At 43.8% G+C, this 14,428-nt stretch overlaps 1 protein-coding gene across 3 annotated transcripts in view; it reads right to left on the bottom strand.

Annotated features, from left to right (window-relative positions):
* FAM81B (family with sequence similarity 81 member B) overlaps positions 1-14,033 on the bottom strand; it is a 62,338-nt gene extending 48,305 nt beyond the window's left edge. For all 3 annotated transcript variants that reach the window (XM_073346214.1, XM_073346216.1, XM_073346215.1), the window contains exons 1-2: positions 13,691-14,033; positions 9,719-9,781 (exon numbers count right to left, since the gene is read on the bottom strand). In XM_073346214.1, the coding sequence (XP_073202315.1) occupies positions 9,719-9,759 (41 nt within the window). In that variant the 5' untranslated portion in view covers positions 9,760-9,781; positions 13,691-14,033. The remainder of the gene's footprint in view (positions 1-9,718; positions 9,782-13,690) is intronic.
* Positions 14,034-14,428: the final 395 nt, after the last annotated feature.

Below are 14,428 nucleotides of genomic sequence, written 5' to 3'. Positions count from 1 at the left end.
ACCACCTGCGCCTCAAACTCCTTTATCCTTCTTCCCAGAGCCACGTAGTCTGCAGTGATCCGCTCAAGGTTATTCTTGGCAGTATCATTGGTGCCCACATGGAGAAGCAGGAAGGGGTAGCGATCAGAGGGCTTGATGAGTCTCGGCAGTCTCTCCGTCACATCGCGAATCTTAGCCCCTGGCAAGCAGCAGACTTCTCGGTTTTCCCGGTCAGGGCGGCAGATAGATGACTCAGTCCTCCGGAGGACTGCTCAGGATTGCTGTTTTAAATCCCTCATGAAGGGCCTGATCCTGCAAGAAGCTTGAGGCCTTCAGCTCCATTACAAGACAGAACATTAGACTCTTTCATTCTGCCCTCCTCAGGCAGTGCCGTATTCCACTGACTGGTTCTGTTTGAATAGGGAAAACCCATTAGCACCTGTGGGATACTTCTCTTTATGCAAATATCAAATATGGGAGCATTTGATGTTGATATTTTGCATCATCTTTCAGATTTCCTCCACATTTTATAAGAGATATATTTCTTTCTTTCTCCAGTCCATCGGTTTGTGGGATTAATAATGCCGATATTTGTCAAAAGGGTACTATAGAACTTGTGAGATCTGAGAAAGTGGTTTACCAGATTCTGGAGCTATTATGGGATTTTGAATTGTCAAAGATTTTGGTAATTCATTTACCATAAATTATTGTCACTGATATTAATCTTTTTGGTCTGGCTGGTTTGAAATAGAAATTACAATCTGTGTTTGGTCATGCTTTTGGAAAAATGAATATAAACTGAAGAACTCCTTATGCTATATTTCTAAACCACTTTGCCGCATTAATTAAATTCTTCAAAATATCTGAAAGCGGGTGCCATAAACTCAAAGCCCTCCTGAAATCCGGCTGCACAGGCTCTGGTCATAAAACTGTAAAGACAGGTGAGATTTTCATTCCATTTTCCTGCCAGAAACGTTGGCTTCAGTAAAGTGGGCCTTGTCATGTGGAGGTCAGACACTGGGACTCAGAGCTGAGAGTCAAGCTGGAATGAGAGCCCAGAGCCAAGAGTCAAAATTGGAATCACCAGGAGCAAGCAGGGTAAGGCAAGGGGGAGATCTCAGGCAGGGACAGGGCTGAGGCAAAGATATGTGCAAGATAGGGGCAGCAGGAACAAGGAAACACAAGAATAGTCACAGTGGTGGGCATGAGCAATGAGCAGCCAGAGGGCTAGAACAGTACCAGTGTTGCTTTCTAAATGATTGAGATGATTGGCTGTCTTTGATCCCTCATGCCAAGTTTGACTATAACAAAGCGAACCAATGCCTCCACCAGACAGACCCCCTTCTTTGCTAAGTGCATAACATAAGAACATAACAATGGCCATACTGGGTCATTTAATAGATACAACGTGAAGAAACTAAAGGAGAAACAGTAAAGGAGGAGACTGAATTCTGTTCTATATAGGTTAGAATCATAGAATATCAGGGTTGAAAGGGACCTCAGGAGGTCATCTAGTACAACCCCCTACTCAAAGCAGGACCAATCCCCAACTAAATCATCCCAGCCAGGGCTTTGTCAAGCCTGACCTTAAAAATCTCTAAAGAAGGAGATTCCACCACCTCCCTAGGTAACCCATTCTAGTGCTTCACCACCCTCCTAGAGAAAAAGTTTTTCCTAACATGCAACCTAAACCTTCCCCACTGCAACTTGAGACCATTACTCCTCGTTCTGTCATCTGCTACCACTGAGAACAGTCTAGATCCATCCTCTTTGGAACCCCCTTCAGGTAGTTGAAAGCAGCTGTCAAATCCCCCCTCATTCTTCTCTTCTGCAGACTAAATAATCCCAGTTCCCTCAGTCTCTCCTCATAAGTCATGTGTTTCAGACGCCTAATCATTTTTGTTGCCCTCCACTGGACTCTTTCCAATTTTTCCACATCCTTCTTGTAGTGTGGGGCCCAAAACTGGACACAGTACTCCAGATGAGGCCTCACCAATGCCAAATAGAGGGGAATGATCACGTCCCTCGATCTGCTGGCAATGCTCCTACTTATACAGCCCAAAATGCCATTAGCCTTCTTGGCAACAAGGGCACACTGTTGACTTATATCCAGCTTCTCGTCCAATGTAACCCCTAGGTCCTTTTCTGCAGAAATGCTGCCTAGCCGGTTGGTTCCCAGCCTGTAGCAGTGCATAGGATTCTCCCGTCCTAAGTGCAGGAGTCTGCACTTGTTCTTGTTGAACCTCATCAGACTTCTTTTGGTCCAATCCTTTAATTTGTCTAGGTCCCTCTGTATCCTATCCCTACTCTCCGGTGTATCTATCACTTCTCCGAGTTTAGTGTCATCTGCAAACTTGCTGAGGGTGCAATCCACGCCCTCCTCCAGATCATTAATGAAGATATTGAACAAAACCGGGCCCAGGACCAACCTGTGGAGCACTTCGCTTGATATCGGCTGCCAACTAGACATGGAGCCATTGATCACTACCTGTTGAGCCCGATGATCTACCCAGCTTTCTATCCACCTTATAGTCCATCCAGCCCATACTTCTTTAACTTGCTGGCAAGAATACTGTGGGAGACCATATCAAAAGCTTTGCTAAAGTCAAGGAATAACACATCCACTGCTTTCCCCTCATCCACAGAGCCAGTTATCTCATCATAGAAGGCAATTAGGTTAGTCTGGCATGACTTGCCCTTGGTGAGTCCATGCTGACTGTTCCTGAACACTTTCCTCTCCTCTAAGTGCTTCAAAATTGATTCCGTGAGGACCTGCTCCATGATTTTTCCAGGGATTGAGGTGAGGCTGACTGGCCTGTAGTTCCCAGGATCCTCCTTCTTCCATTTTTTAAAGAGGGGCACTACATTAGCCTTTTTCTAATCATCCAGGACCTCCCCTGATCACCATGAGTTTTCAAAGATAATGGCCAGTGGCTCTGCAATCACATCCACCAACTCCCTTAACACCCTCGGATGCAGCGCATCCTGCCCCATGGACTTGTGCCTGTCCAGCTTTTTTAAATGGTCCTGAACCACTTCTTTCTCCACAGAGGGCTGGTCACCTCCTCCCCATACTGTGCTGCCCAGTGCAGTAGTCTGGAAGCTGACCTTGTTCGTGAAGACAGAGGGAAAAAAAGCATTGAGTACATTAGCTTTTTCCACATCCTCTGTCACTAGGTTGCCTCCCCCATTCAGTAAGGGCCCCACACTTTCCTTGGCTATGCTCACTGTAGTATGTGAGCACCTTCCAGTTGTGCATTAAACAATGTGAATAACTTCTGTCACATGCTGTTTGTTCTGTCATCCTCTTCCTAGGGGGAGTATTATGTGCAGTGTAGTATCTTGTAGGATACTACACTGCACACAAGGATACTATTATAGGAGGTATGTGGTGAAGGGGGTGTTTTTTGTTTTGTTGTTTTATATAAATATACCTGTTTCTATGTGTCTGTGTTAGAGAAGGCAAGGTCAACAAAATGCACCTTGGATTTGGAGTGGAAAGTGGTGGGTTTGTGATTGTCCTTAGTTCTTGGGGGAGTTCATTCCACACTCTCAGACCATCCCCATAGAAAGTTCTGTCTCCTGCACAGATGAGCATTACTTTTGTTTTGACAGTTCCATTGTGCCAGAGGAACGGAATTGTCAACCACAGACTTCAATCACAGAGCTTTCGGCATCTTTTAAATATCTTGGGCCCAAGTCATGAAGCACTTTGAAGATATGGAGTGAAACTTTGAACTAGATTTGAAATTCTATGGGAAGCCAGCATAGAAAGCTTTGATGTGCTTGTGGTAGCCTGTTTTGCTGAGGAGATGCACTGCAGCATTCTGTATTAGTATGAGTTTCCTAAATTCTGAAGGCTTCATGCCCCAGTATACTGCATTGCTGTAATCCAGCGACAGGGTGACAAAGGTATGAATACCTGAGGCCAGGCCTTCACCTGCCACGATGAGAGAGAGAGTTTCCTAGTCAAGCAGAGATGGCAATAGCATCTGTGCGTAATGCTTTCTATGTGAGAGCTCAGCATAGGTGAGGAATCCACAAGTACTCCTAGACCATGGAGTGAACTGATTAAACAGACAGTACTGTAGCTGCAAGCTTTTCAAAATACTTTCCTTTGCCTACCAGCATCACCTCATTTAACTGGCTCAACAAGCAAGCAACAGCAAATTGCACAATCAACCTGGACATACGAATTCAGGAATGCACTCTAGGACCAAAGGCATAGGCTAGTGAAAAATTAGGTTTATTATAAAAGAAATATCTTTCCTCCTGTCCCACTCTCCTCCTGATCCCTCAGGAAGGAGTATGTCAAAGAATCAGCTATACTGCATTCCCTACATCAGTTAGGAATCTGAGAGATCTCTAGAAAGTGTTAGATCTCCCAGTGATCAGTAGTGTTGTCCCACCCTCTCTGGTATCATAGACATGATGTCATTGAAGGAGTACAGATGCCAAAATGTACATGTTTGTGATCCCAAACACAGCTGATCAATTAAGATCACATAGCTTCTTTGGAATATGGGGGGCGACGGGGGGAGAGCAGAACCTCAGGGTTCACCTGGGTCGTTAGTGACCTTTGCCCCAACCTATCAACCAGAATACTTTTAAGAAAAACAATGGGAAAACTGAGACATTTTCTATTGGGAGCAATTCTGCTAATATGTTATTCTGGATTTCTTCCTTTATTTGCATGAAAACAAGATTTTTGTTTCATTAGAATTCTTTCCTGCTACTTATTTTCTATCTGAACTAAAAATTATTCTTCAGTGACATTGTAATCATTTCCACAACAGTCAATTATAATACAATTCTAGAATTCTGACAATTCTAACTTTAGGCAACCAAGTTTGAAGAAAAAATTAACACACAAACACATCAAGTAAATTCATGAGAGGAATATTTATAGATGTAATACTAGGGGTAGTTAATCAATTTTCCATTACTTCAAGGCCTTCTCTCATTTCTCCAAAAAGGAATAATTTAGCATGGGGTACTTCACAGTCATGAGCAATAAACATGCTCCTTATATTCAACTCCTATGAACCTTGAATGTTCAGTCTAGAAGTAAATACATCTTCATTTGATATCCAACCATAAAACACTTTATGTGCATGAACGGTCCATTGCCTTGACCTCCAAACTAGCATAATTAACAGTACCACATAACATTTGATTTCCCAGTGATTCCATCTTACTTTTTGTCTAGTTTAATCCTCATTAAAACCTAGAGTCACAGTGATTTCCTACTGGCTGAGTGTTGGGTCACTGCAGAACTTTGCATTCTTTCTGCCATAGGCTTTAGCATGTTATGGAAACAGTGCTCCAAACTTTGCAATCCTCAGTGACGGGACACAGGGATTGACTGATTTAGACAGTGCAGCTCTGTGGTGGGCATTCTACTTCAAAGGGCATTGTGAGGACCACTGCTGCCTTTCCACATGAGTGAATTCACCTTCCAGCCCAGCTGCTTTACAGGCACAGGGATAGGAGAATGAAAATTGTACCTCTCTGCTAAGGTTGCCAGGTGTCCAGTTTTCGACTGGAACACCAGTCGAAAAGGGTCCCTGGCAGCTTCAGTCAGCACCGCTGACTGGGTCATTAAAAGTCCAATCAGCAGCACAGCTGGGCTAAGGCAGGCTCCCACATCCAGCTCCTATGTGTAGGTGCAGCCAGGTGGCTCTGCGTGCTGCCCCTGCACCAAGCACCAGTTCCACAGATCCCACTGGCCGTGGTTCCCAGCCAATGGGAGCTGCAGTGGTGCCGCCTGTGCATACAGAGCCCCTGGCTGCACCTCTGCATAGGAGCCAGAACAGGGACATGCCACTGCTTCCGGGAGCTGCCTGAGGTAAGGTGCTTGAGGTAAGCACCTGGAGCCTGCACTACTGAGCCCTTCCCACACTCCAGCCCCCTGTCACAGGCCTGATCCCCCTCCCTCCCTCCAAATCCCTCGGCCCCAGCCCGGAGCACCCTCCTGCACCCTCAACCCCTCATCCCAAGCCCCACCCCAAAGCCCACACCCCCCAGCCGGAACCCTCAGTCCCCCCCCCATGCCCCAACCCCTTGCCCCAGCCCTGATCCCCCTCCTGTCCTCTGAACCCCTCCATCCCAGCCTGGAGCACCCTCCTGCACTCCAAACCCCTCATCCCAAGCCCCACCCCAGAACCCACACCCCAGCCAGAGCCCTCACCCCCTGCACCCCAACCCCCTGCATCCCAACCCCCTGCCCCAGCCCAGAGCCCCCTCCCTCACCCTCATTTCTGGCCCTGCCCCAGAACCCACAACTTCAGTCCAGAGCCTATATCCTCTCTCACACCCCAACCCCTGGCTCAGCTCGGAGCCCCCTCCCATACTCCGAACCCCTTGGCTTCACCTTCCAGCCCGAGTCCCCTTCTGCACCCAAAACTCCTCATCCCTGGCCCCACCCCAGAGCCCACACCCCCCAGAAGGAGCCTTCACCCACTCCTGCATCCCAACTCACGGCCTCAGCCCAGAGCCCCCTCCTTCACCCTGACCTCCTCATTTCTGGCCCCACCCTGGAGCCTGTGGCCCCATCCCGGAGCCTGCACCCCCTCCCCCGCACCCCAATCCCCTGATCCAGCCATTTGAAAATGAGCGAGTGAGTGAGGGTGGGGAGAGCGAGTGACAGAGAGGAGGGGATGAAGGGGGTGGGCCTCGGAGGAGGGGCTGGGTAGGGGGCAGGGCAAGGTATTCGGTTTTATGCAAGTAGAAAGTTGGCAACCCTACTCTCTGCACTTGTGAAGGCAAAACTGAGCCTGGAAACTGAACCAGAATCTTTCATCAGAGTGTGGCTCACTAACCACAGGGGCCAGCCTACTTAACACATTGTTACTGGTAGTATTAGCGTGCAAAATAAAAGGCTAAAAAGGAGGCTTAGTACAATCCTTAAAAAAATAAAGATATTCCTTATCAAGTTTGAAAAATAGTATTTGTCACTCAGTTGTTGCATGACTGAGTTCACTCACATAGAGAAATCATAAATCATTTATCCTGTTTGGTTCTTTGAAATCTGTATTGGGGTAGAATTTAAGAGAAATCCTACAGTTTGTACTTTTGATTCAGTCTTGCATTTCCTTCATGTCAGCAATGATTACTTCATTTCTATTAATCTTTAAATGGCTCCAGCTAGCTAGAGGAGGAGGGATTATGCAGCAACCATTGTGCACAATCAAGTGTGCACAGAATCATTTATGAGGCAGGCACAATGCCTCCAGGAAACTTCACAGCAGTGATTTCTGCTTTCCTTTCACTTGGATGCAGTGTGCATTCCTCCTTACTCCAACCTAGTTCTGCTGGCTGATGGGCCACCTATAGTAACTTCCTGCAATATTCGAGATAAACCTAATTGAGTTATACTAAACCTTATTGAATTAAGTTTAAGTGTTTTAGGAGTTCCATTTATTAAAAATGCAAAGCTTATGTATTATTTTGGGATTGTGTGTAACTTCTCTAGACAGAAGATAGTCAATGTAAACATTGGGAAGGGTTATGAGCGTCAAAGGATTATTTTAAACAATGTGCCAGACAAACCAAGTGAAGTGGGCTTTCTAGGAAATATCTGGAAGGAGGTGAATGCAAATTACCATGCTCAGCTATGCAAGACCCAACCTTTTGACGCTTCGCCCTGAATAGGGGACTATTGTCTGGCTGACTAACTATTCCTGGTCTCTGCAGATCAAAGACCCAAACTGTATAATGACGTGACTCAGATTCATGGGTGTGCTTGTTCTAAGCTAACAGCTGTTGTGAACTTGTGACCACAGAAAAAAACTCCTTGGTGGAGTTTGAGGGACTGCTCAACTGCCAGAGCTCTTGTTGGATCTGGGGTGATCCCTGGTAAGCTTATTAGCATGCATGTAGATTCTTCTGTTTTAATATTTTCTCTGTAATGTTTTCACCTTAAGAATAAATATGCTTGCTTAGAAAGGGCTGGGTGGTAACTTATACCCATGGATAATTATTACACTGTTTTTGAGGAGAAAAGCAATGGAGGCCTTCTTGGTGCAATTGAGAAAAAGGTGCAATATGAGGCTGTTGAGAAAAAGGCTAATATCATTATGGGATGTGTTAACAGGAGTGTTGCATGTATGACACGGAAGGGAGTTGTCCCACTCTACTCCGCATTGGTGAGGCCTCAGCTGGAGTATTGTGTTCAGTTCTGGGTGCCACATTTTAGGAAAGATGTGGACAAATTGGAGACAGTTCAGAGGAGACCAATAAAAATGATAAAAGGTTTAGATAACTTGACCTATGAGGAAAGGTTAAACTGGGCATGTTTAGTCTTGAAAAAAGAAGACTGAGTCTGGACCTGATAAAACTCTTCATATATGTTAACAGATGTGTGACGGGGTGTATCAGGTCCTTTGAGGCCCTCTGCTGAAGGCCTTGTGGTCCTTCCACACCATGGCCAGGAAAGAGCAGTAGAGGTGGGTCCTCCAGGCTGCCTAGAGAGGCTGCAGGGAAGCAGCCAATCGGAGCCCAGCAAGATCATGTGACAGAAGCTGCTGGCAAGAGCAGATCAGTTGCTAGCTGGAGCCAGGGGAGCAAAGAAGGTGCTCCTGGCTGATGACTGGGACTCAAGCTAGACTTCAGGTCGGAGGTAAGGGTGAAGCTGAAAATGCTGGGGCTAAGAAGGGAAGTGGCCCAGGGAAATGCAACAGCAAGTTAAAAGGAAGCAGCTAGGTTGGGACCCGGAGTAGTGGGCAGGCCTGGGTCCCCTCTACCAGCCACAGGTGGAGTGGCCTAAGCCCAGAGAAGGTGGCAGAAGACCTCAAAGAGAGCCAATATTTATCTGAACTGTTTTTTTTGTATATCCACAGACTGTGTGACTCAGCTCTCCCTGAAAACTTGCTCAAAAAGTTTAACTATCCACAGGGATCACAAAGCTGAGAGAATGCAGGTGCAGACACACTTGGCCGGCAGGGGCGTTCACATGAGATGAGTGGCCCTGTCACAGGCTGTTATAAAGAAGATGGTAATCAATTATTCTGTGTCCACTGGAGGTAGGGAAAGAAGTAATGGGCTTAATCTGCAGCAAGGGAGATTTATGTTAGATATTAGGAAAATTTTCTCACTATAAAGATAGTTACACTCTGGAACAGACTTCCAAGGGAGGTTGTGAAATCCTTCTCTTTGGAAGGTTTAAAAGCAGGTGAGACAAACCTAGCACGGATGGTCTAGGTTTACTTGGACCTGCCTCAGACCAGAGGGCTGGACTCTGACTTCATGAGGTCCCATCCAATCCTACACTTCTATGATTTTATGATATCTTCCCGTTATTCACATATTCAGAATTTGATTATGAAGTCTAATATACTTACTTTCAAAAGAACTTGGCAAGTCCACTCTTGCATAGCGACATGGACCATGGAAGCAACCAGTTGAGTGATTTTATTCCATTCTGAAGAAAATGGTCTGATACACTACAGGCAATACATGCAATAGAACCTGAGCCATACATAGCAATGGTTCTCTTCCTTTCTTCAATTCAAGGTCCACAGATTAAGTACTATTGATGTAGAGCGCCAATCACAATTAGCAGGTACGTACCAATAAATCTACATTGTTCTCTGTTCGCCACAGCAGTGGTAGTAAGTACAAGAGAGTGAACCGTGCTTTATGTCTGGGACTCTGCAATCCATTAAATAAGCACTTGACCGGAATAAACTTCCATTCAAATTGTGGTAATAGTTGTGATTTTAAGTAATTGCAGACTTACTTGTCAGGGTAGTTAACCAAATCAGTGGAGTTCTCTGACATTTTTGCTTGAAGAAAATCTTATCTAAAGCAAAGGTTAAAGTGTTTATTTGTGGTTTCCATGTACATGACTCAAATGAGTTTACAATCTGTACAGTCCATATTTCAGGACAGGGCTTCATACACGAATATATATCTCATAGACACAGCAAACTTTCCAGAAGCTATAGCAGAATCAGAAGAGTATTGAGCAGTTTCTGATTTCCATTCAGGGAGAGCAAAAGGCTGGACTTCGACTGTATCTGATCAGCAGATAATTCCCCTAGCTAAGGGGAACATAGGCACAAAGTCAGGAGAGCCAACTCCTGTACCAATGTCATCCCCTGTTCTAGAAGAAGAGGCATGTCAGAGCAAGTCAGGAAGGGGACATGGCAGAGCTCTGCTCAATCATGATTCTCCACTGGCCTCTGGTCCCTCAGTTGCCAGTAGTGCAAGTTAGAGCAGCCTACTTGCACCAAAGTCAGGTGTAGTATAGATGGGCATAGCCCATAGGATGAGGGAATATGTGGAATAGCTGTTGTTGTGTAAGGATATAGAGTGTAGCTGTGACTTTCCATACAGGGACTGTGCATGAACTGCAGGTCACAGTGAACAACAGGCTCTGGTTTCTGTTGGGTAAGAGTTACGTAATCTTTAACTACAAATACCTTGGCTGTTAATACAGGTTCTCATTGCTTTAATCAAAAGACCACAATAATCAGATTCTTGACACCACACTCTACGACACCTATTGCCCTGAGCTGAGTGCAGTTCAGACATAGAAGAGAGACTGGCCCTACCTTTCACAATTGTGACATGGTAAGACTGGATCCTCTAGACCCAAAGGTGACTAACGAGAGAATACGTGAATACTTCTCAAGAGTCACATTGAATTTGTTTTCACTGCCAAGCAGCTAATGACTGTCCGATTTGGATAAACTGGTTAGGGCTAAGAGTTGTCACTTGATACCTCTATACTGATATAATACTGGCATGTATCCCTGGGTATTCACATTAAGACTTATTCCCTCCTTAAAATTATTGTTCCTTATAACTACCAACATATAAAGGGAGTGAAAATTTGCAAAGTGGTTTATTCTTAGTTCTTCCATATGATCTCTGAGCTATCTCTACTTTTGCGCATTGTACAGCATTAAGCTCATTGTTGGTGCTAAACAGATCATCATAAAGAGATATACATGAACAAAAATGGGATCATAAAACATTCACAGAATTATATACTGTACTAATGTATATACATAGGACAGAAGGAAACACTTTTGTTATTAAGCATTTATTACAAGAGTGCACAAATATGATACATATAATTCATTGCAAAAACTACATTAAAATAAAGAACTAAAGATTATAAATTTAATCCCTCAAAAATCAGGAAATGGATAAATAAAGGGCTTCCTATTCTACCTCAAACTCAGGAAGAGAAGTATGCCTGTTCATCAACCAGTGGGTGTCCTGCATTGCATTAAATGCTGAGGCAGTTGCCCTCATTCTAAAAGATGCTTAGAATGAGCATCTGTTTCCCTGGAGATGCTGTGATGTCATCTTTCCAGTTCCATGGCACATACTTGAAACTCTGACGTTCAGTGAGTAAAGCACAAGACCAGTTACAGAATTTTTAACCAATTGGGTTCCATTACATACCTGTGAACCAGATCCCACTGATGGGCTGAATTCCTTCAGATAGCACATTGCACCTCCTTAAAATGAGCTGTTTATAAATACCCTGTGATCTAGCTGTATTTTTGTGAGGAGGTGAATTTAGTTTTATTTTATTTAGTGCTTCTTCCATTGCTCTTTAACTGTGTTTCTCAAATAGAAACAGAACAGCTCTTAGACACGAATAGAATTTTAGGTAAAATAACAACTAAATCCAGGCTGAACCAATAGTTGCAAACAATATATATAATTTTTTTGTCTCTTCCCATAGAAAAGAAAGAAAACTGCTCAATGGAATTCCATTTAGTTCATGTGTATAGAATGAACTAGCCCTTTAGGGGCAGGGTTAATTAGCTGTGGCAAGCATCTATGCTAAAATGTAACCTGTGTTAGGGAGAGTTAGTGCAAGATCTTCCACAACACTTAAATCCCAGGTTGGGACTGTCTGTGGAGAAACTGATGGAGCATCCACTCCAGTATGCCTCCAAGTTCCTGTATGCTGCAGGAGTGGTTTCTGTGATAGCTTCACCAAGGGCGGCGTAGAGTGTTGCATTAGGAGAAGGCCAAAGGCAAGCTAGGGCAGAGGCCATGGGATCTGTGTCTATGACGATCTCTCAGTGGCTCCACCATCATACTAGGCAGATAACATAGAGACTGCAACCAATGCTCTAACCCTAGTTCCAGGACAGCAAGGGGAATGGGTCTTACCTCCCCAGCCCAACTGCCCTGCAGTTCACCTCCTTGGAGCCTGATGCTTTGGCTTCTCTGACCTTAAAATCCATTGGACCGCTGTGGTCATCTAGTTTGACTTTCTGCATAACAAGCCACTCACTAATTGTGGCAGTGGAGGGAAATATTATTTTCTGCTACGGTAGCAAACACAACAATTTGTTATATATATTTTAGAAAGACACTCAGTTTCAAATGCAGGTGAATTGAACTTCACCTTTATGTAACTGTATCCTCTCCATATATAGTACACACACTCTGAAGGCAGCAAAGAGACAAAGGACAGAGCTCTTATGAGCAGATTTCAGACACATTTTGGAGTTGTGCTGAAAACTTGCACTTCTTGGTTTCCAGTCTTCAGGTTCTCAGTTTTTATGGCTGTCAATCCAGCATCTTTCACAAACACTAGTACAGTAGAACCTCAGAGTTATGAACAGATTGATCAACCACACACCTCATTTGGAACTGGAAGTACGCAATCAGGCAGCAGCAGAGACGCACCCAAAAAGCAAATACAGTACAGTACTGTGCTAAACATAAATTACAAAAAAAGGGAAAGTTTAAAAAAAAAATTGACCAGGTAAGGGAACCATTTCTGTGCTTGTTTAATTTAAATTAAAATGGTTAAAAGCAGCATGTTTCTTTTGCATAGTACAGTTTCAAAGCCATATTAAGTCAATGTTCAGTTGTAAACTTTTGAGAGGACAACCATAATATTTTGTTCAGAGTTATGAACATTTCAGAGTTACGAACAACCTCCATTCCCAAAGTGTTCACAACTCTGAGGTTCTACTGAAGTCATTTTCAAAGAATACAAATGAAAAGCGTTTATTAAATAATGTAAAAGCAGAAAACTATTGGCTGACATGAACTAACACAAGTCATAGAGAAAAGAAAAAAGAGTAACCCAACTGGTAAAGATGCCTAGTAATAATTAAAAGACGTGTACACACACATACTCCTACACACATGGGACAAATTCTGCTCTCAGTAAATCCAGATGCAATTTCATCAGAGACAATGAGGTTGCACACACTGCAGCCCTGTCATCATAGTGACAGAAGAGATGGATTCCCAAGAGTTATTTTGAATGCAAAACCCTTTTTCTAATGTTATTAGATATTTAATCATATGGTAGCAGTTAGCTATACACCACATCTGCTTATTTGCAGTTAATTGCACTGTATCACCTTATTTACTGTGCATGCGACTTAATAGAAATTCTATCTCTGTATGATGAGAAACAATTTTCACTAACCATTTCTGTAAGAAATAACTTAAATAGTATTGCATACATATAACCATAACACAGACAAAATAAATTCTCTTATAATGAAGGAAAAAATGTGAAAAAATATTAGCAGGATATTAGACTTGCATACTTTGACTTTGTTGTAGACATTACACAAAGATAACCAAACCACTTTCTACCAGATGGACATTGAAAAACACTGTAATTGTCCTATTTGATGTTAGCTACTGTAAGTCTTTGGAAGGCCAGTGAGTCCAGCATTGAGAATACATTCTCTGTGTTGATATCATACTTTACCTTGCAGCTGACATTTTCTTTGTTCTTCTTTTAACTCTTTAAGTCATTCCCATTAATTGTCTCAGTCCCACAGTGCACGGGAGCCCCAAATGCTGTTGTCAAGGAAACAGCTAAACTCTCCCAAACACAAATTCCCCATACCATCATCAGTCCATCTGCAAGTTCGCTGGGCAGCTCAGAAAAATGGCAAACTACCCAGGAATACCTGCTGGTAAACTCCCTACAATTCTGCACATTTCTGGGAGCAGTGACAGTATTTTGAAATGAAAATAAAATCAGAAAAGGCTGTTGGACTTGTAGAAGACACAGGAGTCACAAGTTTCCTGAGTCTCTTGGATCACTGTTGCTGAGACACTTGTGTTTACTCTTGTTTCTAGGTAACCAAAATGCCTGTTCAGAGAAGGAAGTGTACAGGAAAATGAACTGCTGTTTTTGTCTTATGCTGACAGTCACTGATGACGATTCTGTAGAATAACGTTAAAGGATCTCACATGCTTTTTGTGGGAGGATGCCCTAGATTTGGGGAGAGAGCGCAGGGAGCCTCTGCCCTCTTGCAGCAGTGCAGGCGTCAGGCCAAGTAGGAACACAAGTGTTCAATGAGGATTGCACCGGGGGTAGAGGGTATCATAGTGCTGTGGTGAAACAGGAAAGAAAAGTTGAACTGACATGCAGATTATAGAAGATTAGGGTTGGAAGAGACCTCAGGAGGTCATATAGTCCAACCCGCTGCTCAAAGGA

This window comes from Lepidochelys kempii, chromosome 5 (assembly GCF_965140265.1).
Source record: "Lepidochelys kempii isolate rLepKem1 chromosome 5, rLepKem1.hap2, whole genome shotgun sequence".
In the NCBI taxonomy this organism is placed as follows: Eukaryota; Metazoa; Chordata; order Testudines; family Cheloniidae; genus Lepidochelys; species Lepidochelys kempii.
Note: the sequence above shows the minus strand (reverse complement) of the source record. Positions and strands in the feature narration are given on the sequence as shown.